Source organism: Amphibalanus amphitrite, unplaced genomic scaffold (genome assembly GCF_019059575.1).
Source record: "Amphibalanus amphitrite isolate SeventyFive unplaced genomic scaffold, NRLGWU_Aamphi_draft 000025F_arrow, whole genome shotgun sequence".
Taxonomy (NCBI): domain Eukaryota; kingdom Metazoa; phylum Arthropoda; class Thecostraca; order Balanomorpha; family Balanidae; genus Amphibalanus; species Amphibalanus amphitrite.
In genome coordinates this window covers 1,533,234-1,559,311 of record NW_024881521.1, presented here as the reverse complement: position 1 = coordinate 1,559,311, position 26,078 = coordinate 1,533,234, and the positions used below count along the sequence as shown (strand labels likewise).

The following is a 26,078-nucleotide window of genomic DNA, read 5'->3' as shown; positions in this document are numbered from 1 at the left end:
CGGACATCCGTCAACTAGCGCAATCACTCTGGAACACTGCGCAATCCGGCGCCTCACTGCCCGGTCTTCCTCAGCGCAGCACAGTGGCGGAGGCCCATTGGAAGCCGCGATGGGATACTCCATGTCGCCGTGGGCAGACACCCTGCCGTTGACCTCATCTCACTGACGAGCTGCGCCGCGGCAGTGGGCGTCCAGCACCGCTTTCACCTCCCGCCGTACTGCACCAGACAGCGGCCGTCAACACGGGCGTCGACCGGGTTGGGGTCGGGCTGGGACGCGTATTGTGTATGTAGGGGAGAAGGGTTGAGGGTGAACAGGGGACGGCGGATCAGGATGGGATGGGATGGCAGTAGGTCTCGGCTGACAGGTCCGGTGGGGCGGGCCGATAGGACAAGATCGGCCCCGTGCCGTGAGGCGGCGGGGGAGGCCGCCGGACCGGCCGCCCCCAGAGAAAGTGGTGGCGAGCGGCGCGCATCCGGCAGTCAGTCGGCAGTCAGTCAGTGTGCGCGGCTCGCGAACGGTCGGTGATCAGTGACCCCCAGCCTGTGATTGGTGACCCGGCGGTCGGCCCACAGTGACCTCTGACCTCAGGTGAACAGGGCTACAGAGGACGGTGACGACTGGTCGCTGATAGAGCGGCAACATGTGGAGACGGGTACGTTCGCACGGACATCGAGCGCGACTTGATGTAAAACATCAAACATTCGTTTAAGCATCCTCGTATAACCCTTCCTGTAGACACGCTTAGGCATGTTAATATCAGTATCATTCTATTCAATATCATTCCAAGGCGACATGCATTGGTCGACTGTCTCAGTCATTTCCTGAAAATACGAATTAAAACCGTCGACAGAAGTGGGAAATCGAAAGGTGACGTGAACTGCGTCCCTTACTGCGCCTCTAGTGGCTGTTACTGACAAGAGCCATGCGGAAGGGCACTCGCGAGCTGCGACAAATGTCACTGTCATTACCTTGTATGAGTGTCATGTTCTGCCACACGTTGGTGGGGGACAGTCATATGTAGAAAATAATTGAAGTAAATCATACGGAAACACCACTAGCATAGCGATACTAAGATGTAGATAAATACTGGTACTTGGTAGCCGGTAGGGTATAAGGTTGGGACTGAAGTTCTTCCATGGAGTTATAAGCCGGTGAACCCAGGCCCCAGCGACCCCGACGGCGCCGGTGACAGCCTATGACCACCTGTCCCGATGTCGCAGGTCGGTGGCCTCCTGCCGGTGCTCGTGGCGCTTGTGCTCCTGCTCCCTTCGGCACCGGCGTACGACAACATAGACCGACTGGTGGACCAGTTTCTGGCGGTGAACCCAGGTAAGTGCCAGGACCATATACTCACGGGCACCCAATGCCGCGCTGTGAGCCATCAGCAGGACCGAACGTCGGCTGTATTGTGTGCGTTCGTGTCGAGCAAGTACGTTTTACACGAACTTCAACAAATAAGTGAACTTATAGCAGTGTTCAGTGAAGTCTAAAACTAGACCAGTGACTTATGCCGGGCACTCTTCTCGTCAGTTACCAACGGTGTACCAAATTTGAGAGCATACAGCCGTTCTAGAGATGTGAAAGAGTCCTTTGCGCGTGCAGGAACGAGTAGTAGCAACTTAATCGAGATCCATGGAAACGGAAACACATTGTCCGGTGGGTGTCTGCCTTTTGGCGTGCCTTTTGGCCAAGATTCAGTGCAATTCACAACTGTTAAATCGATGAATACGAGTAGATCAGACAATGGATTAATGGCTCATGCCTGCATGGATCATGTGTGCAATAACAAAGGAGGTGAAATCATTTGTCAAAATAGCTTGAAAAAATAGCCTGTATTGATTTCAACGAGAAATGTCGACATTTCATATATTTGCAGCGTTTCGATCACACATTTATGTCCACTGCCGCACAGTAACATCATCACCTGTCTGACCACCACTGCCTGTTGACGTTCACATCCACATTATTAAGCCACGTAACCTTTATTGGTGATTGACAACACGTGGGCGCCGCCAAAGCTATCACACATACATCATATAATATAAGTGTATAAAAGCGGCCCGGTTCATACCCAGGGCACCACAGCCATCGCTCGTCGCCATGGCTACCATCACGGACATCAGCCGCCTGCTGCTGGCCGTTCTGGCCGCCCTCCCGCCTCTGAGCTCCGCACAGAGCAGCTACTGTTCCATCAACGAGTGCGACCTCAATCGGCACACCATGTGCCGCTTTCCATCGTCTACGCCAGCCAGCGCCTGCGGCCCTGTAGCCGCCAACTCGGTAAGCGCCGCCGACCAGGCCGAGATCCTGCAGGCCCACAACGACCTGCGCCGAGCCGTGAAAAACGGCGACTACAGCAGCTACGGTCTTCCGGCGGCCAAGTCCATCCCCGACCTCGCGTGGAACTCGTCGCTGGCTGCCGTCGCGCAGCGCTGGGCCAACCAGTGTCAGACAGAACACGACGAATGCCGTAACATGCCGGGAATGTTCGTGGGACAAAACCTGGCCTGGTCTGGCAACAGGGCCAAGGACTGGCGGCAGCAGGTGGCCGTGCAGTGGTTCAGCACCGAGCTGCAGTACGTCCAATCCACTCTGAACAATCTCAGATACCGCGGAGGCGGAGCCATCCACCTGACCCAGGTCATCTGGGCGCAGACGACCCAGGTCGGCTGCGCATACATGGAGAGCACGCCGCCGGGATATCCGTATAAGAAGAGGATCTACTTCTGCAACTACGGTCCCCGTGGGAACATGCATAACCAAAATGTCTACGAAACCCTCTGAAGTGAATTACAGTACAGCAAGGGAGTGGTTAAAAGTAAAGTTCAACATGTTCATGTGTTATAGAAAGGCTTGGTGACATGCTCAAAGAAATATAGATGTTTGCGGAGTACTAGGCCAGTCATCATCCAGAGAAATTTGGAAAAATAAATGCTGGAGACAACTAACTGTGTTAGAGAATGGCTAGGACATAGGTACAAATGCTCTCATTGATCTACAATTTACAGACATCGATCGAAAAATTAAGTTATCCGAACACAAAAACTTGAAAATGACCCCTATTCCCTGTGACTTTGGACCACAAGTGACTGGTGGAAAACAAAACGATATACTCACCTCACGCGTCCAGAGCAGGTGCATACCTACGACCTAAAACACAACTGAATTAGTCCCTGATTATACTACAAGTGCCCTATAAAAAATAGCATTAGCTTAAGCGAAAGGTCACTAGTCTACGTAATAAAAGGATGCATACTCGCACATACATGGGTACTGAAACCAGTATAACGCCTTTTGGGGCGACTAACGGAGCGAGCGAGAGGGTGGGCCTTGCACGTGCGAAATTGCGAGGGGGTACCTCCAACTGACTTGTGCACGGCACCCTACTAACCGGTCTCTAGCGATGTGCCAAATTTGGGCACAATCGGCCCAGCCGTTCTCGAGATCTGGAAGCGGCACCCTGCACGTGCGCACGTGCAAAATGGGTCCCAACTGACTTGCGCACGGCACCCTACTAACCGGTCCCTAACTGTGTACCAAATTTGAGCGCAATCGGTGGAGCCGTTCTCGAGATATGGAAACGACCCCTGCACGTGCGCACGTGCAGCAGCGCCCCAACTCTGGCACATGGATATGCAGTGCCTAGTGGGTGCCTACCTACATGCCAACTTTCAGCGCAATCGGCCAAGTAGTTACCGAGATATTGCAACAATTACAAAACTGACACCTCTTCGTTTTGCACGTGGCACGTGCATAAGGGGTCACCCACATGCATCGGGAATAGTCCAATACTTGGTAGAAGGAATGAAGCTACCCTACAAAAATTGCCGCGTGTAAATCGGTCAAGTGGTTGCTGAGATATAAGCCTCGCAAAAGCCGGCCAGCCGGCCGGCCGCTCATACTCAGAAATTTCCGTTAATCTAAGGAAAGACTACGCTCGCTTCGCTCGCTCCGTAACCACCAGTATAACGCCTTTTGGGGCGACTAACGGAGCGAGCGAGAGGGTGGGCCTTGCACGTGCGAAATTGCGAGGGGGTACCTCCAACTGACTTGTGCACGGCACCCTACTAACCGGTCTCTAGCGACGTGCCAAATTTGGGCACAATCGGCCCAGCCGTTCTCGAGATCTGGAAGCGGCATCCTGCACGTGCGCACGTGCAAAATGGGTCCCAACTGACTTGTGCACGGCACCCTACTAACCGGTCCCTAACTGTGTACCAAATTTGAGCGCAATCGGTCGAGCCGTTCTCGAGATCTGGAAACGACCCCTGCACGTGCGCACGTGCAGCAGCACCCCAACTCTGGCACATGGATATGCAGTGCCTAGTGGGTGCCTACCTACATGCAAACTTTCAGCGCAATCGGCCAAGTAGTTACCGAGATATTGCAACTATTACAAAACGGACACCTCTTCGTTTTGCACGTGGCACGTGCATTAGGGGTCACCCACATGCATCAGGAATAGTCCAATACTTGGTAGAAGGAATGAAGCTACCCTACAAAAATTGCCGCATGTAAATCGGTCAAGTGGTTGCTGAGATATAAGTGTCGCAGAATCGTGACCACGGCCGGCCGGCCGGCCGGCCGCTCATACTCAGAAATTTCCGTTATTCTACGTAAGACTCCGCTCGCTTCGCTCGCTCCGTAACCAGTATAACGCCTTATGGGGCGACTAACGGAGCGAGCGAGAGGGTGGGCCTTGCACGTGCGAAATTTCGAGGGGGTACCTCCAACTGACTTGTGCACGGCACCCTACTAACCGGTCTTTAGCGATGTGCCAAATTTGAGCACAATCGGCCCAGCCGTTCTCGAGATCTGGAAGCGGCACCCTGCACGTGCGCACGTGCAAAATGGGTCCCAACTGACTTGTGCACGGCACCCTACTAACTGGTCCCTAGCCGTGTACCAAATTTGAGCGCCATCGGTCCAGCCGTTCTCGAGATCTGGAAACGACCCCTGCACGTGCGTACGTGCAGCAGCACCCCAACCTTAACACATGCAGATGAATTATCTGATGGAGACCTAACTGTGTACCGAGTTTCAATTCAATCGGCCCACCCGTTGTGCCGTTATTGAGGTTGCAATTTTGGGGGTTCTTAAAAAATGTCCAACTTTACCACGCGCCACGTGCGGTGGTTGGCAAGAACGCATGGTGGCCATCACACCACAGAACTTTTACGTCCACGTGACATTCAGTAAAGAAGACCGCTTGTCAATCGGATGTCCCGTTCCTAAGATATTAGCTTTTGAAGAGCGTCCCCACGGCCGGCCGGCCGCTCATACTCAGAAATTTCCGTTAATCTAAGGAAAGACTACGCTCGCTTCGCTCGCTCCGTAATGAATCCGTGAGCTCGCGCAGCGGCGGTGACACGTGGAACACTGGTAGAGGTGGTTTTGGGTTATGGCGTGTAGAAAATACGAAGATCTCCGGCCATATTTCAGAGTTCAGGTCACCAAATGTCGACAAAAGTTCGCTTATCTTAATTTGATTTCCTTTTGTGTCAAATCGGTAAGTGCTTCATAGCTCGCGAATTAATCCACAGCATGGATGAAATACCTAAACCAGTAAAACGCCTTTTGGGCGAAGAACGAGCGAGCGAGATAGTGAGCCCTGCACGTGCGGAAGGGCGAGAGGGTACTTCCAACGGGCTTGTGCAAAGCACCCTTCTAACCGGTCGCTAGCGGTGTGCCAACTTTCAACGCAATCGGCCTCGCCGTTCCTGAGATCTGGAAGCGGCATTCTGCACGTGCGCACGTGCAAGCGGGGTCCAAACTGACTTTTGCACGGCACCCTACTAACCGATCCCCAACCGTGTACCAAATTTGAGCGCAATCGGCCCAGCCGTTCTCGAGATCTGGAAGCGCTCTCTGCACGTGCGCACGTGCAGTAGCACCCTAACCGCAACACATGGGAATGCATTGCCTGAGGGCTGTTCACGGGCCCTGTGTGCGGTCGGACCGCACACAGCCTCCAAGCTCCGCCCACTGCGTCCCTACGTCAGCCTTCCGTCACCGCACACAGCGATCGCTGTGGCCGGTCGGGACTGGCCACAGCGGACCATCCACCGCACGCAGCCGTGACGTCAGAACCGCCTACCCATCCCCTACCCCCACGCCTGCTGGACGCACCGCACACACCGCACGCAGCAGTGTGCGGTGCCCGTGAACACCCCTCTGGTGGGTGCCTACCTGTATGCCAAGTTTCAGCGAAATCGCCCCAGTAATTACCGAGTTACTGAAATGGGAACAAATTTGGCACCTCTTCTTTTTGCATTTTTGCATGTGCAGTGGGGGTCACTCACATAGATCAAGAGAATCCGACCTTTGGTAGAAGGGATGCAGCTACCCTACAAAAAATACCGCAAGACAATCGTCCAAGCGGCTGCTGAGATATGAGCCTCTCAAATCACTACTTTTGCAAAACAGCTTAAACACCCTTGACTTTTCACGTGGCACGTGCCATGACGGTCACTGAGATGTATCAAAAGTAGTCAATTACGGGGTAGAAGGGATGGAGCTACCCAGCAAAAAAAAGACCGCAGGCCAATCGGTCCAGCGGTTGCTGAGATATAAGCCTCTCAAAAGCGTTACAGGCCGGGCCGAGCCGGGCCGGGCCGGGCCGCTCATACTATTTTCCCGTTATATTGAAAAGACTTCGCTTCGCTCGCTGCGCTCGCTCGCTCGTAATGATACGGACGGGAGGCGCTTCGTGACCATCGTGGTCGGCGAGCCCTACCGCTACCCAGCAAAAACCAACCGATGACGTCACGGGTCAGGTTAAAGGTCGCATTTCACCGTTTACAGGCGTTATAAGAAATGTATTGTAAAATCGAGCAAAAGGCATGTTATGGAAAATCGTCGATGGAGACTTGTTTGTTGAACACACATTTTGCTATTTGAGAGCACTGATACCAGGTCAGGTCACAGGGGTCAGGCCAGTGAGGGTCACAATATGAACTTGAGTGTCGTGTGATGCATGTTTTTAGTCCATTTTACATGAAAAAATGCGATTATGTGGGTTAGGCGATTTTTGGGGCCAGTTTCGGTTTGCTTTCTGATAAAGGTCAGGTCAAGGTCAGGTTAAATGAGGTCAAATTCCAAAGTTGATATTTTGCATAAAATGGGTATCGATTCGATGCAGCTCGTCACGGGGAGTCTAATGGTGGCTTTCGTTTGCGCTACGTGGTCTAGAATGACTCAAAATTGAGTTTGAAAACTTGACAATCAATTTTGAACGTTTTTCGCCATAACTTGGCCAAAAGGAGGTTTTCGCTCTCAAATTTGGTATGTCGATGGAACATGGTAGGGACTATAACATATATTTCGTTTTTCGAAATTCTTAAAATGGGAGTTTTACGTATTTTATAAAAAAAAATCTTTTTTAATTTTTGGAAGTCAAAAACCAGCATTGTCAAAAATCCGAGATAGCAGTTTTACAGCCCGGGTAATTTTACACCTTTATAATCTGTGCATTTTCCTGTATGTTCAAAGCTGTAGGCCTGCAAGAGCTCTTCCCGCAAAAACTTTTCTTGGGTCAAAAATGGCAGAGCATGGCGTCATTCTAACGTCATTTGTGGCCAACCTATCACAGGCTGAGAAAATGTTTGATCACAATGTGTAAAATGGATGCCCGGAAAGGTCCTGAAAGTTTGGGGACGATATCTTCAGCAGTTTGGGAGATATAAAAGAAAAAGGACAGGGGGCCGTTTCGTCCCCCCCCCCACGGACCGCGGGTTAGTTCTGATCCTTGCAAGTTGCATTGCGCTTCTGATAGCGCTTCTCGCAAAGGCTACAGAGAAGGTTGGCATTTTAGGTGTCCTGGCAGCATTACATACCTTACTTTCCGCTCATTTGGGTAGGCAATGTTTTCCAGCATGCACTGCTACTTCCGAAGACTCTCGTAAAACTCTAGTCTATGTATAGCTTTTGAGGAAAAAGCGTTGGCTTACCTAATCGTTAGTCATCAAGTTTTAATCTGATTTTACGCAATTAATTGGCAACGATGTGGATAGTCGTACCATGACCCATTCACACTAAATCCCAGTGTGACCAGAAGACGAGTCGGAGCGCTATCTCATGGCGCAGTCAGGAAATAGGCAAAAAGTCGAGTCCCTAACGCCACGCTCCGGTCACTACAGCAAACTTCTAAGCCGGAAAGCATCCGATAGAGGGCATGGTGGTCATATTTCAATGCCCCTGACTAAATAAATAAAAATCGAGAGTCAAATGGAATTGTGCATCGCGGTGAAATGTGAATGTCAGCAGTCGAACCACGTCTGTCACTGTCAGGGACGGTGCTTGGTGGCGACACCAGTCGAAGGTGACCTCGATCGAATTACAAGGTTTCTGAGCAAGCATGATGCGGCGAAATGCAAATCGCATGCAATGCAAGATGCGAACCTCTTTATGCACCTGAGGCCTGATATCAATTAAGGTCATAAAAGGTCTCCAGCAGTTTTTGACAATAACTTTAGATAAATGCATGCTAGGGCAATGAAAACACCTTAAATTCGTTCACCTCAACTACGCGAATCGACTTAAGTGCAACACGACCTTTTCCGTGACCTTGACCTGGGGTCAAAGTTTGATGTTGATCTCTTAAGGCCTCCTACTTCATTTGAAGCGTCTCAATGAGACAAACGCAAAGCCGGCAAAATCGACGTAATGCAATATACCTACCTAAGCTTCGTGTCAACAGTTATTGCAAAAAATCTTAGAATGGGCTTGAAAGGGGACATCGAACGCGCTTTTCTGTAGTGCTGTAGCTCTATTTCTTCCCGAGTTTTGCGCCGACTTGTAAAAATTGTCAAAATCAGGATTTCTTGTGATATTTTAATCTTTGAAGACTTCCAGTGATCTCAGATCACATGTATAATGCTGAAAGATGTCAAAGCAAATCCTGGCGTGGCCAAGTACGTCCACCCTCATCATGACAAAGTTGGCTGAGAGCCCCATCGGGGCGCGGGTGAATCCGAGGAAATCTGCAGAAATGTGCTTATGGAGAAAATGTTAATAAAACAAGCGGCAACCCTCCAATTATCACGCACGGACAGATCCTAAGAACTTTGGCATTGGGAACCTCGAGATCTTGGGAACCAGAAACAAAAGAGAACTATGGGGTAGGCTAGGGAATCCGAATGGATTCTTAAGATTGTGTAATTGATAAACGTGGCGACTAGTAGAGAGATAGAGAAAAAACGCAGCATATGTAGTCCTGTAGTATCCTGCCTAAAAGCAAGTACATACGACCCAAATCAGGAACGGGGCATAATGCTCGCGAAAAACACCTATAAAAAGGTACCCAAAAAAGTTATTGCCTCATGACACAACCAAGGCAGTGCAGACTGCAGATACATGCATAGATGTTAGATAACTCCGCACTCCCCGGCGGCGGTGACGCGGCAGTACGGGGTTTGTGACGGCTTCTCACCGAGCCGCAGCGCGGACGGCAGGCCGTCGTTACCATGCACCGCCGGCCGGCCGAGCCGGCTCATGGCAGCATGGCCAGTCGATGGGCGCGTGGGCCGGCTGACAGGAGAGAACACTCACCTGTCATAGGTCATGACACGCCGCGGGCGCAGGATAAAAGGTGGCCGCCGATCGGTGTCGGCCAGCACTGTCCACCGCCACCCCAGCACAGCCACCATGGCCGCAGCGCTCTGTAGGACCGGCCGGCTCCTGGTCCTGTTGGCCCTGTCTACCCTCAGCAGCGGCCAGGACAGCGGCCAGGACTACTGTAAAATACGCTGCAATGGCCGGCCGCACACCATGTGCTCGTACGGGCCCGGCGGCCGGAACGGCTGCTCCGAGAGTCAACTCAGCGCTCGGGACCAGAACGTCATCCTGAGAGCGCACAACCAGCGCCGGCGAGAGATCAAGAACGGCAAGTACTCGAGCCGCGGCCTGCCGGCGGCCGCCGAGATGCCCGACCTGCGCTGGGACCCGGAGCTGGCCAAGATCGCGCAGCGCTGGGCCAACCAGTGTCAGCAGGCGCACGACGACTGCCGCAAAAAGAACAACGGACTCGCGGTCGGACAGAACGCCGCCTGGACCTGGGGAAGCCCCAAAAATCTGGCGGCGCAGGTAAAAAGCTGGTTTGACGAAATCAACCAGTGGAGCGGTGGCGTAGATTTCCAGTTCTCCGAAAATACTGGACATTTCACGCAAATTATCTGGGCCGATACAACGGCAGTCGGTTGCGGACTCGCTTCCGGTCCCAACAATATGTTGGCATTGTTCTGCAATTACGCTCCTGCCGGTAACATCATCGGTAGCAAAATCTACCAGCCCGCAAGGGGTGGAAGGCGACCCCAGCGCTCCCAGCCAGACACGAGGACCCCCGGCAACCAGGGCCGCTTCGACCCGCCCACGGAGCCACCGAGGAGATCGCGCCCCAACTTTGAGCAAGGCCCGCAGCCAACGTCGCGCCAGGGGGATCCGGAGCCTTCCGGTGATATCCTGACCGTGCTGCCCTACCTCAAGGAGCCTCGCGAAGGGGAGATTCTGCACTCCAACGAGGGCGACATGCTGCCGCACGCCCAGGTGACTCGTCGCGGCGAGGCTCGGGTCAGAGACGGCGAGGGCGAGGTGAGGCGCTCCGAGCAGGGTCGCATCGTCCGCGACGGCGACCGGGTGTCGGCCTCCGCGTCGGCGTCGGCGTCCGCCAAACAGCACCGTCGCCAGCAGCCCGACGGCGGCGCGCGGCCGTCCTACAGCACTACCACCCGGCGGCCGACCCGCAACACAAGGCGGACGCGGCAGCCGAGCAGCTACCGGCAGACCACGACAAGGCGGCCACAGCGGACAACCACCTACAGACGACCAACGACCAGACGCCCAGAGCAGCAGAGACCCGACGACACCAACAGGCCGCAGCAAAGGCCCGACGACCGATACAAGACAGACCAGAAGCCTGATGACGGGTACAAGTCTGGAGAACGCGTCTACCGGCCAGACGGGCGGCAGGAGGGCGATGTGCGCCGGTCGGGCCAGTGGCGCGTCATCCGCGGCCGGCCCGTGGTGCTGCACCAGGCCCAGGACGGGGCCGGCCAGCAGCGACAGATCATCATCGGCCCGTCCGGACGGCGGCACGTCGTCGAGGACGTACGGGTGCAGCGGCAGCGCGTCGAACAAGTCTCACCATCGGATGACATCGTCAGGCAACTGAGTCCGATTCTGGACCACATTCCACAGGGAGAAGGCATTAAACGCAAAATTTTCTCCAACTCGACACAGTTCTCTCAAGGAGTCAATAGGGTTATCCAGACCATTACGGTATCATGAGTAGAGGTGGCAAAATGTGGACCCGAGGACCCGGTCCAAGGAACCAGTCTGGACCCATATGGGTCCAGACCGGTTCCTGGAAATTTTGTGACGGGCCCAACCGGGTCCTACCATAAACTATACATCTTGCACACTGCACATTACTGCAAAATATGAAGTGAATGAAGTGAATGTTTCTTTGCACACAGTAGCTCATGAGTATTGCCAGTGCGAAGTAGGCTGTTTTATATGATGCAACTAATGATGCCTACAAGTTGTTTGTATTAATTGACTTTTGGGGAACGGATCCAACTGGTTCCGATTCCAACTAAGACCGGGTCCGACTGGTTCCAGAAATGTCCAGCCGGGTCTGGTTCGAGTCTGGTTCCCAAAATTTTCATCTTTTGCCACCTCTAATCATGAGAATATCGTAAAACCAAACGTGTACGTAGCTTAGACTAGACCTTACGTGTATGCCTGCAATGTTTTAAGTCGTATGTCTGATTCTGAACCTCTGTGATGAAGATTGTCGATGCTGCTGCACAGTAATGTAATAAATGTGATCTACTGATGTATGTTCTTTACAGCTTACATACTGAAGCTGGGATAACGGAAGCGCGTGGCTATGACAGGGTGGCAGTCAACGTCAGACTCGAGTACCATGACATTGACAAAACACTCGATACCACAATCACTTGGAATCCATGTTACACGATTCCTACAGGTCACTTCCAACCCACGCACCGACAGGTCCGGGCCAACTTCGCACGGGCGGGGACGGGCTGCCGGGGACCTGCATCCCCCAAGATCTCGAAAACAAAACAAGCTAGCGACAAGCGATAAACGGCATAGGATACAGGCGGACGAGATATAAGTTTTTTAAAAGGTCATTTTAAGGCCAAGTCAAAAATGACGTCACAGGGGTCAAAGAAGTCAAAATAGAGGCCGTTAACGCGCATTCAAGGCATTTGGTAACATTCAGAACTATTCAACATTCATTTATTCTTTCGTTCAGGCAGCATTCATAATCACTCACGCTATAAAAATCATTGGACAAGATTAGCTAGATGTAAATATTAAGGATAGGTATGTTTAATACCAGTAAAACGCCTTTTGGGCGAGGAACGAGCGAGCGAGATAGTGAGCCCTGCACGTGCGGAAGGGCGAGAGGGTACTTCCAACGGGCTTGTGTAAAGCACCCTTCTAACCGGTCGCTAGCGGTGTGCTAAATTTGAACGCAATCGGCGCAGCCGTTCCTGAGATCTGGAAGCGGCATTCTGCACGTGCGCACGTGCAAACGGGGTCCAAACTGACTTTTGCACGGCACCCTACTAACCGGTCCCCAACCGTGCACCAAATTTGAGCGCAATCGGCCCAGCCGTTCTCGAGATCTGGGAGCGCCCCCTGCACGTGCGCACGTGCAGTATCACCCTAACCGCAACACATGGGAATGCATTGCCTGGTGGGTGCCTACCTGTATGCCAAGTTTCAGCGAAATCGCCCAAGTAATTACCGAGATATTGAAATGGGAACGAATTCGGCACCTCTTCTTTTTGTATTTTGCACGTGCAGTGGGGGCCACTCACATAGATCAAGAGTATTCGACCTTTGGTAGAAGGGATGCAGAGTACCCTACAAAAATTACCGTAAGACAATCGCTCAAGCGGCTGCTGAGATAGGAGCCTCTCAAAATCACTACTTTTGCAAAACAGCTTGAACACCCCTGACTATTTTCGTGGCACGTGCCACGATGGTCACTGAGATGTATCAAAAGTAGTCAATTACGGGGTAGAAGGGATGGGGCTACCCAGCAAAAAAGACCGCAGGCCAATCGGTCCAGCGGTTGCTGAGATATAAGCCTCTCAAAAGCGTTACAGGCCTAGCCGGGCCGGGCCGGGCCGCTCATACTGAGATTTTTCCGTTTACTGAGATTTACTGTACACTGTATTATACTGAGATTTTTCCGTATTGAAAAGACTTCGCTTCGCTCGCTGCGCTCGCTCGCTCGTAATCAGTGCCGTAAACTCCGGCCAGTGCTGCCAAATCCTATTCACGTCATTGGTAAGATTGGGCCCTGGTGACTCCGGCCATACGGTAGTCTAGCTTAGGCTTAAAACATTGGCTCCGACTCCGTCTCCGAATTTAGGTGTCCCTCTTGCGCTCTGATTGAAGCGACAGCATCCGACCGCAGCGGGCTGGAAGTCACTCCAGTCTGTTGGGTTCGGATTGCTGAGGTCCCACAAGTACGATGGCCCACACAAGCCTTAGAGGCCTATATCGATCTCAGAGTAATTAATAATTGGAATTTTAATTTTCTGTGCGACTGAAAGTCAGCTGTCAGTTTTCAAGGAACCATACCAACCCCAGATGGCTCCATGCTAGTCTGACAAGCCATCATACACCGCGCCGATTTTCAGAGGACCCAGGATTCAGTATTAATATTTTGGGGGTGTCAATTGTGACCATGGGGTCCTGACTTCCCGACTCCATGGGATATTCAGCCCTGATCTAACCAGTGGTGAACTATCAGATCTGACTACTCAATATCGCTCAGCACTTTCGGTATACCAACGGTACCAAATGAGCAGTGCTCCGACCAACAAACTCCGAGTCGACATAGCCAAGAAATGTCGACTCCGACTCCGAGGTCTGACTCGGCAAGATTTAACCCTCGCCGGACCTGTTGGTTTTCTACATACGCGTCGGCCGAGGGGGGGGGGGGCGGGTACGACCCCCATCGCCGTTTCGCCCCTGGTGCAGCTAGCGCGTCGCGGAAAAACGAGCTTGTGCATCGTTAAGGGACGCAGAGATTGGTACCCGATTTTCAGGTACTAGGTCAACCGGTGACCTCTGAGGTCAGGTCAAGTGCCCTAAGGTACGGTTCGGTTTTTGGTGAATAACTTCGCGAAAAACGGTCACAGAACCGCGATTTTGGCAGCATCGTGTTCGCCTCGCTCAGGCGCCTCGAATGATATACTTTTTGTTTGGGTGAGGTCAACTAAGGGTGTTGACCTCAGGTCACGGTCAGGTCACGAAATTTGTCGAAGTAGGTCATGTCGCATATCATTCGATCGGCAGGTCTTCCTGAGTCCATTGGTGGCTCTCACCACTCGATAGCTCACTTTGATCGGGAGTTATTGACGAAAAACTGTTATGACCCTAATGACGTCATAAATGACGTCACACAAGGCCAACATTGCAAAATGGACGCATCTAACCTTGCAAGGAGTGCACCAAATCACGATTTTGTGTGCTTGAGGTAGTTGGAGATCATTCCCGGCGCCAGAATAGCAGTTTTCATTTTTCTCCATTGACTTTAATGGTGAGGTCACGAAAATGACCTGACCTCATATGACCTTTATGACCTTTAGGAAAAATCCGAGATATACAAGTTGTGAGACTCGTAATGGAAATAAGATCCTGCAAGTTTCATTTCCCTTTGAAAGCTCCTCTGGCAGTGAGGGCGTTGCGAACTTGCGACATCTGAAGACCGTGCAGAGGTTCACTTATGACGTCATAGGTCAGTGACCTGACCTGACCCGAAAATGCTGTTGGTGGCAAAAGCTCCGGCTTGAATCAAAGATCAGATGTGCCAAGTTTGAGCTCTCTATCGCCAGCGTGTTCGGAGCTACCGCGAAAAAAAAAACTTATGGGGGGGGGCGGCACCCGCCCCCCCTCGGCCGGCGAGGTTTAATAGTTAAAAAACACTATTCGTTATAGTTGTTTTCTATTGAAAAACTTCATCTGTGATTGGGGGCATACCCCGTTGATGATTTACAAATAAACTAAACTAAACTAAACTAAACAAATCTGATTTGCTTGACACTTTTTCAAAAGCTGCCTGAGATTACCTAAGCTAAATTCAAGCGTTATCGAAAGATCTAGACCTCTAGCAACACTTTTGACACTTTATTTTATGAGGAAGCGATCAGTTCTGGGAAATGGTTTGACAGAAGGGTTCTGCGAACTCAACAAAGCGGTAGCATTTCACTTGACGGAGTTACATAAGAGGCACAGTTTCACATTAATGTAAAGGCCAGTGTCGCATATCTTTTCAGACGTCACAGAAGCTGCGTTTCAGGCATTTCACGAAGAAGGTCAGGAATAGGGCAGTGAACTGCGTGCGAAGATGAACGAAAGGTAGATGGAGTGCAGCATAAACTATGCTGCGGCTTTTCAGTTCGAGCTCCTGACAACCGAAGTCAGCAGTCAGCACCTTGGTTCAGTCTCACGTCCGATAGTGCTTCGCAGACCATGAAAACGAGTCGGACAAAAACATTTGTCGAAGCACTCACCCTTGCGCCACAAGTTGGGACTGCCCAACAAAAGTTGGATCAAATATCGAACGTGCGAGATGATGTTAAAAAAAAACTTGTCAGTGGTACGAACTTCCTGCAAACAATCTGCGGGAACAACAGATAATCTTTCTCTCGACTTCTGGCCAAGTGAAGCATTCGCTGTCGATCCACATATGAACACCAGTCTGATTTTTCCACGCACGAGGATGTGAGCGGGAAGGCAGCACCTCGCATCACGCCGTTATATAACCGCGTGCCAGAGAAACTAGGAATCGCCCCTTCCAGGTTTGAAACTAGATCTTCGACTGTGCGTTCTTAGGTGAGCATAAGGGGAATGACCGATTTAAAAAAGATCACTGGGTGTGGTAAATTTCAAACGCATCCGAACTTTTCTCTGCTTTCCTTAGCTCTACGATCAGCCATCAGGAACGGAGAGAGATACTTCTGTCATACAAACCAAAAATCAGCCGGAAGCGGTGACAAAATAGACAAAGAATTCAATGTATGCCACATCATATCGAACGAGCCGCGCCCCGCATAACGACACCACCACCTCTGACGTAACCGAGATTCATAGGCGATGTGCGTCACCCCCCCCCCCCCCGAGATATGTCAGATGGCGATAGCAGCTACCTATAAAAGGCGGAACACCCACACCAGTCGCAGAGACACTGTCAGCCTAGTCGACAGTCATGACCGTCACGCAGGGTCGACCGGCCATGTGGCACTTCCTGTTCCTGTCAGCGCTCCTGGTGCTGCTGACTCGCTGCTCTGCCCAGAACGACTACTGTCGTCTGAGTAGCTGTGACGGGCAGCCACACACCATGTGTGCCTACCGCAGAGGCGTCATGGGTAGAAGTTGCGGAAGACGCAGCACTCCTAAATCTGTCGGACCCAGGGAGCGCGCGGAGATCCTCGAAGGCCACAACAGGATTCGCCGCGACGTCAAGGCGGGCAGGTACGCCAACCAAGGTCTCCCAGCAGCCGCAGAGATGCCCGACCTCCAATGGGATTCCGAGCTGGCAGCCATCGCGCAGCGCTGGGCAAACCAGTGCAAGGAGAACCACGACCAGTGTCGTAACGTCAAACGGTTCCAAGTTGGCCAGAACGCCGCCTGGACTTGGGGCAGTCCCCTGGACTGGACCAAGGGGGCTATGCAGGGCTGGTTCCAGGAGGAACTGCCCTATTTTCGCCAGAATGACCTGGTGTTCCGTTCCGGGCGAGATCCTGGCTCTGGTAAGCAGATCGGTCATCTCACGCAGATTATCTGGGCGGACACCAAGTATATCGGCTGCGGATACAGCGCAAGTCCTGAGGGTTCGTGGGTGAAGAGATCCTACATCTGCAACTACGGACCCGCAGGTAACGTCCTGGGCCGAAGAATATACCGGCCTGTGGGGAGCAAGGACGGTGAGGATGCCCGGAACAGGGCGCGGGGTCGGGACACTGGTGATAGAGGGCGTCAATATGCCAGAAGAATTGTCATTGAGGAAGACACCAATGGTCGCCGCTATGTTCGTGAAGATCGTATAGAGATGCCGCAAGTTGAAAGGGTGAACTATATTGAGCCATCTGTTGCTGGAACAGACCGTAGGGTCGTGCCCAATATTCAGCCTGTTCAGAGGCCAACGCCTACTGAACAAGAAAGTCGTTTTGCCAGCGCGAATTACTGTAACCTCAACAGTTGTCGCGGCCGGCCTCACACCATGTGCAACTACAAAAGGGGAGTCATGGGCAACAGCTGTGGCAGGCAAACTGTTTCCAAACCTGTCGGACCCAGGGAGCGTAGGGAGATCCTCGAAGGCCACAACAGGATTCGCCGCGACGTCAAGGCGGGCAGGTACGCCAACCAAGGTCTACCGGCAGCTGCGGAGATGCCCGACCTCCAATGGGATTCCGAGCTGGCAGCCATCGCGCAGCGCTGGGCGGACCAGTGCAAGGAAGACCACGACCAGTGTCGTAACGTCAAACGGTTCCAAGTTGGTCAGAACGCCGCCTGGACTTGGGGTAGTCCCCTGGACTGGACCAAGGGGGCGTTACAAGGTTGGTTCCAAGAGGAGCTTCCCTATTTTCGCCAGAATGACCTGGTGTTTCGTTCCATACGAGATCCTCGCTCTGGTAAGCAAATCGGTCACCTTACGCAGGTGATTTGGGCGGACACTAAATATATAGGCTGCGGATACACGGAGGGTCCTGAAGGCTCTTGGATGAAGAGGTCGTATTTCTGCAACTATGGACCGAGTGGCAATGTCTTGGGACAGAGAATATACCGCACAGCTTGAATACTTTACTGCCTAAACCAAGAAAAAGTAAAGCTAAGACAGTGATGGCATTTTACTGGCAACGGACGTCGCACATGAAAAACACTGAGGCCAAGAGGAGGATAAGAACGGGAGCGCAGGCGCGGAGTGATGGAAAGAAATCGGACAAAAGTTAGGAGAAACAAAGCGCCTAGAGGGGTGTGATAAGGCCAAATCACTTGGTGAAAAGAGGACGTATCGGATGGGTTAGAAAATTAATGACGACATATCCATAATGTATTAGAACAGCCACGTAGGTCAATATGCAAGGTTCACTGACTGCTTATGATAAGGCAGGCACCGGTTTAGGCAGATGTTTTACAGTGATGGAATAGTCGCGCCCGTGTAATTGCGCATCTTGGCGACTATTTCCTAGGAGTGAAAAAGTGGTGGTTTGATGACTCCGGCATGGATGAGGGACACAGATCTTTAAGCCACTGCATAAATGCTTAAAAAGGAGTGTTTTTACCGTGCTGCATGGTTTCTATGAATCGCCTGACTACCTCATTGCTAAGACTGAAAGACACAGTGCTCATAGTAATTGTTGCGTATTTACGACGTTGGTTCGTTTGCTGGTTGCTCGTTTGTTTTGTGTGCTTTTTATAAACTGCAAATGTAGTACCTACCTTTTACCTTCAGTTTATGGTGTACCTATGCTATACAAAGGGTATGTGCAATGCGATGTCAATAAAAAGTACGCAGACAAACATTCACATTTGTTATAGTTAAAAAGCAATACAAAATGCAGAATTCGGCATTACACAATAGCCGACAAAACGCGGAAACCGACAGCTGGTGTAGCATGATCTTGACACTGCATGCAAACAGTTGCCGACCTATCGACATGTCGGCAGGTTCACCAGGTCACGTGAATTGTCAACAGCCAATCATAGGCATTGGATTGAAAACGTGCACCGACACATCCCTCGGAGAATCTATGCTGTCATTTCTTTAAGTTACTAAGCATGACCGGTGACCCACGAGTGGCGTGTTTTTCTTTTATCTCTTAAGCTATGGGTACTCGCGGATGATACCAACAAAGTCAATCGGACCTTGGTAAGCACTTGAAATGTATTTGTGATCATACATGATCGATGCTCATCGTCACCGATAGCGACAAGGTTGGATAACGATTACTTGAAGGTCCAGTCAAATGAAATTTATCTTGCAGTTTTTACCTGTATGTGCAAAGTTTTAGTTTTATGCATACAGTTTTTAAACATGATATGGTTTGTCTACTGTATGCCATTTATGTTTGTCTGCACCTTTTAAATTCAAAGCGTGACGTTGAATTGAAATCATTATGGGGAGGTTAAAGGTATACCAGACAGAAAGTTCACAGCCGCTGTTTTTGACACATGGCTCTGAAGGCAAACCATTAGCGAACAGTTCTGGGATATTATTTGACAGAAAGCTTCAACGAAAAGCACACAGCGCGAACATTCCACTCGATACAGGTACGGAAGACGCTAATCACGCTTACATGCATTGAGGTCATCTACAGCATAGCGCCCTATTAAAAAACTACGTACTTAGATGCTAGTCTGCCTCATGATATCAGGTGTACCCTATAGGGTCTAGAGGGAAAGGCCAGAATTGGTGAGTGAACTGTGTAAGAAATAAAGGCGATAAATTAAACGTACCTAGTCCAAACTAATCAACATCTATATGATAATAAAACGTTGCCAAACATTGCAGATTCCGGACAACGCGACACTATACTGTGCACTACTAAGGAACATTATATACTGTGCACAACCCAGCAGCCGTGTTACAGCGGTGACGAAAACAGACCCAGGCGTGACCAGGGATCCGCCATACCGTCCCGGGTGACCCGTACCCCGCACAATGCGTCACCCTCCCTGACGTCACCGAGATCCGTGAGCAGCATGTCAGTCTCACCCTAGACATGTCAGACGGTGGCGGCAGCTCCCCTATAAACACGGGCACACCCAGACCAGCCCCAGACAGTTAGACCAGCTGACAGCCATGAGCGCGCCGCCAGGCAGGCTGGCCCTCGGCCACCTTCTGATCTTGTTAGCGCTCGTTGTGCTGCTGACTCGCTGCTCTGCGCAGAGAGCCTACTGTCACCTGCATAGTTGTGCTGGGCAGTCGCATACAATGTGCACCTACCGAAAAGGCAGTATGGGTAAGGGCTGCGACAGGCGAAGTACCCCTAAATCTGTCGGGCCCAAGGAGCGCATCGAGATCCTGGAAGCCCACAACAGGATTCGCAGTGATGTCAAGGCGGGCAAATACGCCAAGCAAGGTCTACCGGCAGCTGCGGAGATGCCCGATCTACAATGGGATCCTGAGCTGGCAGCCATCGCGCAGCGCTGGGCGGACCAGTGTAAAGAAGATCATGACCAATGTCGAGACGTCAAACGGTTTCAAGTTGGCCAGAACGCCGCCTGGACCTGGGGCAGTCCTCTGGACTGGACCAAGGGGGCGATACAAGGATGGTTCCACGAAGAGCTCCCCTATTTTCGCCAGAAGGACCTAGTGTTCCGTTCCGGGCGAGATTCTGGCTCTGGTAAGCAGATCGGTCATCTCACCCAGGTGATCTGGGCTGACACCAAGTTTGTCGGCTGCGGATACAGCGCAAGTCCTGAGGGTTCGTGGGTGAAGAGATCCTACATCTGCAACTACGGACCCGCAGGTAACGTCCTAGGCCAGAGGATGTACCGGGTTGCGGGGAGCAGCGACAAAGAGGACGCCCGAGGCCAGACCAACGAGCAGGACACTGGTCGTGGTGAGCATCAGTATGACTTCAGAACATTCGTCTTTGACGATGGCAGCAATGACAATACCTATACAGACGAGGATCGCAGTGACTTGCCACATCCTGTAGGGGTGAATTATACTGAAGTATCTGTTGTTAATATGGACCGTAGCGGTATGCCCAGTACCAAGCCTGATGGTGCTGAAACGCCAGTTGAAAGAAAAGGGCGTTTTGATATAGCAGATTACTGTCGTTTGATAAGTTGTGCCGGGCAGCCACACACAATGTGCACCTACAGAATAGGCACTAAAGGTAAAAACTGTGGGAAGCAAACTCCTAAAGCTGTCGGACCAAAAGAGCGCAGAGAGATCCTCGAAGCCCACAACAGAATTCGTCGCGATGTCAAGGCGGGCAAATACGCCAAGCAAGGTCTACCGGCAGCTGCGGAGATGCCTGATCTCCAATGGGATTCCGAGCTGGCAGCCATCGCGCAGCGCTGGGCGGACCAGTGCAAGGAAGACCACGACCAGTGTCGAGACGTCAAACGGTTTCAAGTTGGCCAGAACGCCGCCTGGACCTGGGGCAGTCCCCTGGACTGGACCAAAGGGGCGATACATGGCTGGTTCCACGAAGAGCTACCCTTCTTTCGTCAAAACGACTTAGTCTTTCGTTCTGTCAGGGACCCGTCGACTGGAAAACCAATCGGTCACCTTACGCAGGTGATTTGGGCAGACACCAGATTCGTAGGTTGTGGATATACAGAAGGCCGTGAAGGATCTTGGATGAAGAGGTCCTACTTCTGCAACTATGGACCGAGTGGAAATGTCTTGGGCGAAACGATATATCACACAACCATCAAATCACCTGATCAAAGAACTCACAGAAAGGAAAGAGATCACAGATATAGCAAAGAAAGCGGCACAAACCGTAGAGAGAGCGCAAATGAAACCGACAGCGAGCCAAGAAAGAGGGGAAGAGGCAGCGGCGGCACCAAAACCGAAACAAAGATATCCATAAGCACTGATGGCAGCAGCGGCCAGACACGCATTCACCAAGAAAGCGTTGCCAAAGGCAAAGTTGATGTTGAAATGAGCACAGAGGCGTCGGCAGGCGCAAGTGGGAAGACAAACGTAGTCCGTGTTGGTGTGAATCGAAGCGATGATGCGTTTTTCAAGGAGTTCGTAGATTTCCCCGGGACAAAATGGAAAGAATTTATGGAGACTGATCCGCCACGGGGATCCAGACGAAGGTCCAGGACCTCGCGGTGGTGTCGACAGTTGGGGTCTGGACGATTCGAACGGTGCCGAAGGAGCGGAAGGCGAGTGGTCTGCCGGTCCGTGAGAAATTGTAAGCCAACTGAGAACAGGCCGAGGCATAGAAGGACCACCAAAGACGTAGAAATGCGGCACGAGTGGGCCCAAACAACCAACGGACACGCACAGGGCTGGACACAGATGTGGAGCGAATCGAACGTCTGGAGGGGAATGAGGAGGCTTAGCCGTTTGAAGGAAAGAAAAGAGCCAAAACGGGAAGAATATCGGAAAGGTCAAGTTAACGACACCCTGTCCAACAATGACCAAAAGCCATATCGAAGGCCAAGGCGTAAGATCGCATGACTTAGTGTGAAACGGTTATAGATCTTTTGAAGCGAACCAATAAGGCATCAGCTCAATGTAAAAAGACACCTGTATTCATTTGTCTCACTGCCTCTTGCCTGAATGTGGGAAAGTCGGGAAGTGTCATTACTGAGATTGGATGAGACAAACATCTCTCATCTAAGGCTCGGAAACTGCGGAGCAATGAGACGTTGGTATGGTTGAGTATTGAGTATAGCTATTGTTAATGTCTCTTTGCATGTCTCCTTCTGTGAGCTCTTTTTTTAATAAAATATGAAACACAGCCCAGTACTGTCAATCGTGCATGAAGCGGATGGCGAAGTCGAAGCCATAAGGTACCTACCAATCATTACGAAAGAACTTAGGCAAATACGTGCTTTCTTTAAACACAACAATAGCTTAAACCGCATTTATTGTATTGCAAACATTATTCCATATGGCAAAGCTGAATGGCTCGATGCTCTTAGCTAGACGACAGTCACTACATGAGGTTCTAATGTAAGCATACCAGTTCATTAAAACTTTAAGAGAGCACCTTGGCCTGCTTATTGTTTAGACTTTAATTGTCTCGTTTTATCGCGTCAAAAAGTCTGACTTCGGTTGGCTTCAGCAGCAGCACAAACCTAAGTACAAAGCATGTTCAGAGACGAAAGGCTTGACCTTACAATTACATGAAGAATACAACGATGTACTAAGGCTTTACTGCTGCTGAAGCCAACCAAAGTCAGACTTTTAGAATTTACACTCAAACGAATTGTTGGGGATATGATGAGATGCTCATTAGAAGATCCCTGACAAGCGGCGATGAAACCGGACTCATCTTCTACCGCTGAACAGTTGGCATTGAAGCCATCTAAAATATAATGCATAGATAAATAGAATCACAAAGTAAAACGAACAGGAAAACAAGAACGGACATTGCAATGGGATGGACCAGAACTCAGCAGACTGATCAGCATCTGCGGCACACCCTGGAGAGACAGCCCTGTCTGTGACGAACTAATATCTCTCGTCTGCCGACAGCGACGCGTCGATGGCTGCGGTCGGCGGTGGCCACGGGTCGCGCCCTGACCGGTCGCTCGCGGCGCTCCCAGGCCCGCTTCATCGACCTGCCGTCGCTCGGATCGCTGGGATCGGCCGCCGGATCCATGCTGCTCGGACCGGGCGCTGAGTAAGTAACGCTATCGCATCTGTCTGAGGTTTCATTTTTCATATTTCTTGAGGTTCCATCTTCCATTTTTCATCATATTTCTTGAGCTTCCTTTGTCCTTGTACAGAGAAGTAAAGTCCTACCCAATCCTAATTCAAAACCTGACCCTGTATTACAATTTGAATTATGTGTTAACATTATGTGAGCACACCGCCCTGTCCCCGCAGCCCTGTCACTCAGCGTGGGCAGCTCGCTCGACATTTAGCTCTCTGGCTTTGATCCGAACGTTCATGAACGTGAGGCGTGAATCAGCAGCGGGTGACCGTGAGCTGTCACATAGAGGTCGGTGCAGCTGACCCCGCGTCGACCTCTGGCGCTCGGTCGAACGACCCGAGACCGCCACGTCCATCGACAAGTGTCATCGCGAAATGGCGCTGATGAAACAACACGGATTCGGAGCAATGACAGTCGAGGCTGCGCTGCGCTGCACGATGAGCGATTTATTGTTGCTACGTCCGTGATGCTGGTAGCATAGCATTGCCGCCGAGAGACTGCCTTTTCGTAGTCTGCTACCAAAATGGTAGTCCGTGCGGACCATTGTCGCCTCTCGTCCATCCCGCTGACACCTAACCTAACCTAACCTAACCTCCGTCGTCTCCTCGGTTCACAGTGACCAGACAGTAGCGCAGGCGGCGTCGCTGGTCCAGCGGCTGAACCACATGGACCGGCTCGAGTGTGTTCCGCGCATGCTGTGCTCCGCTGCCGCCGGCGTTCTCGAGCCGTCGCCGCCGACACCGGCACCGGGCGTGGCCGGGCCGCCGTCGCCGCCCACCTCAGGCAGTCTGGGCGGTGGGGTGCGGCCGCCCACCTCCGGCACTCTGGGCGGTGGGGTGCTGCCGCCGGCACCGCCGCCACAGCCCGGTAGGCCGCGGCCCGGCCAGCAGCGGCCGTTCAGTGTTTTCAACCCGGCGGCGCCAGTAGCTCGCTCTGAGCGGCGCAGGGGCCCCGCCGGCCCGCCGTACCGCCGCCGCCGGTACCGCAGTGTCGACACGGCCGGCGCCGAGCAGCCGCACCGCCGGCAGAAGCGGTTCACACAGGCCGTCAACGGCTTCCTCAGGTGAGTCCGGCGGATGTGCGAGGAGAACGCAGGCAGAATTTTAATAGAGCTACCAGCGAAACCACCCAAAGGAGGCAATGCTCGGCCAGAAGTCTCGTCATTTTCATTTTGCTATTTTCATAAATTTAAGCAGAGTAACGTGAGTGTAATGTTCTCATTAACATACCCATTGCCCAAGATTCAGAAAGGAGAATTTTCAAACGTATGACATCGGTTGACCTTAACATTGTCACCGTAAATATTAGCCGCTAATTCCTTCATGAATGACTGGCGCCGACCTGTCTCTCTTGTCTCCTGTGCTCCCTAAGTAGACGGCCCTAGTCATCTATCGTCTCGCCCTTTACAGCCTCTAGCACTAACACCCCACCCTCCTCACTGTTTTCAGCGTGCTGGACAGCATGGCCCGTCCGTATTCGTTCTATCCGTACAGCCACGCGCTGATGATGGGCGGGATGACGGAGTCGCGCGACCGGTGCGCCCAGCTCTACAGCCGCTGTCCCACCGACCGCGACGGCTTCCTCAACGTCTTCAACAACATGAACCGCTACTTCCCCGGCGGACTGCAGTCGTTCATGCCTGACTTCCTGCCCAAGTTCGAGATGCCGGCGCTGGATGCGTTCCTCCCCAACGGACGGTGAAGGGCGGGAGTAAGGAACAGACGATGGAGGACGGGTGGAAGGAATGGAGGGAAGCGATAGCGAGTTCGTTTGTTTGTAACGTTGTTATGTTAGGTATATAGCGATGCCTCAGGACTACAAAGGGATTGAAGCCATACGGCTCAAACAAAGCGAATACTGCTACCATTATAGAGTTAAGTGGCTGTTACACTTCGAATGGTACTTACACTTCGTCCGGAGTCTTCTGTCTACAAAATGTATTCAGAATGGTAGCGCCTAAATAATGCATTGTTATTGTTTTCATTCCAGCAGCATCGTTGACTGTTACCCATTCCACATTAGTTTAGGTGATTTGGGCAACCGCGCTCAAAAGCAAGTGTAAAGAATGTTGTAATTCGTCTGCAACATTGCAGTGTTCGTATATGTATTACCGATTACGCCCCTTTAAAATGAGCTCCATCGCTCAGATGTTCAAGAATGTTTAGTAGGTAATAAGGTATGTCTGTATTTATGCATGAAGGCTGCTTATTGTACACTAAACAAAGACTACATTGCTTAGAATATGGAATCGATACACAGCTAGAACATGTGCAGTGCCTTCTCTCGTAATTGCTCAACACTCATGCTTGATAAAGACGCTAACGCCATTCCTATGGAAGCTGCCTTCACCGTTTTTAACGACTTATTTGTGAGTGTAATGAATCAGACTAGCCACATTTCTTACTGGTAGATATATTCGGAACAAAACAGTTTTGTTTCCTAGGCAGCATGTGTATCTGACGTGTAGCATTGAAATGCAATCAGATAATCATGTTGTTTTTGGTTGACGTGCGAAGAGAACCTCTCCACAAGTTAACAACGCTTTATCACGTTCTCTCCTTGGGGACAAGCATGAACTCAATTAAAGTTGATTAACTCCGTTAGGTCGATTGCAACGAAGGCTTATTGCAAGTTGCAACCCTGTGCAATGAAATAAACGACGACTTTTGCTTG

At 51.5% G+C, this 26,078-nt stretch overlaps 4 protein-coding genes across 6 annotated transcripts in view; 3 read left to right on the top strand and 1 right to left on the bottom strand.

Annotated features, from left to right (window-relative positions):
- LOC122394385 (WD repeat-containing protein 19-like) overlaps positions 1-26,078 on the bottom strand; it is a 56,610-nt gene that overhangs the window by 9,634 nt on the left and 20,898 nt on the right. The gene's annotated exons all lie outside the window — the stretch shown is intronic.
- LOC122394422 lies at positions 482-26,078 on the top strand. The gene is made up of 5 exons (XM_043391295.1): positions 482-655; positions 1,224-1,332; positions 23,225-23,372; positions 24,022-24,468; positions 24,854-26,078. The coding sequence occupies exons 1-5, from the start codon at positions 644-646 to the stop codon at positions 25,104-25,106; spliced, it is 969 nt and encodes a 322-aa protein (XP_043247230.1). The 5' UTR covers positions 482-643; the 3' UTR covers positions 25,107-26,078.
- LOC122394411 lies at positions 9,621-11,836 on the top strand. Its single transcript, XM_043391285.1, has 2 exons — positions 9,621-11,279; positions 11,682-11,836. Exons 1-2 carry the CDS (start codon positions 9,649-9,651, stop codon positions 11,686-11,688), a joined length of 1,638 nt encoding a protein of 545 aa, XP_043247220.1. The 5' UTR covers positions 9,621-9,648; the 3' UTR covers positions 11,689-11,836.
- LOC122394402 lies at positions 19,835-22,485 on the top strand. Its single transcript, XM_043391277.1, has one exon. It carries the CDS (start codon positions 19,853-19,855, stop codon positions 22,199-22,201), a length of 2,349 nt encoding a protein of 782 aa, XP_043247212.1. The 5' UTR covers positions 19,835-19,852; the 3' UTR covers positions 22,202-22,485.

Coding starts and splice junctions, on each gene's coding strand:
- LOC122394402 (XM_043391277.1), top strand. CDS start 19,853: ATGAGCGCGCCGCCAGGCAGGCTGGCCCTCGGCCACCTTCTGATCTTG.
- LOC122394411 (XM_043391285.1), top strand. CDS start 9,649: ATGGCCGCAGCGCTCTGTAGGACCGGCCGGCTCCTGGTCCTGTTGGCC.
- LOC122394422 (XM_043391295.1), top strand. Junction 1,333..23,224: donor GTTTCTGGCGGTGAACCCAG/GTAAGTGCCAGG, acceptor GTCTGCCGACAG/CGACGCGTCGATGGCTGCGG. Junction 23,373..24,021: donor CTGCTCGGACCGGGCGCTGA/GTAAGTAACGCT, acceptor CTCGGTTCACAG/TGACCAGACAGTAGCGCAGG.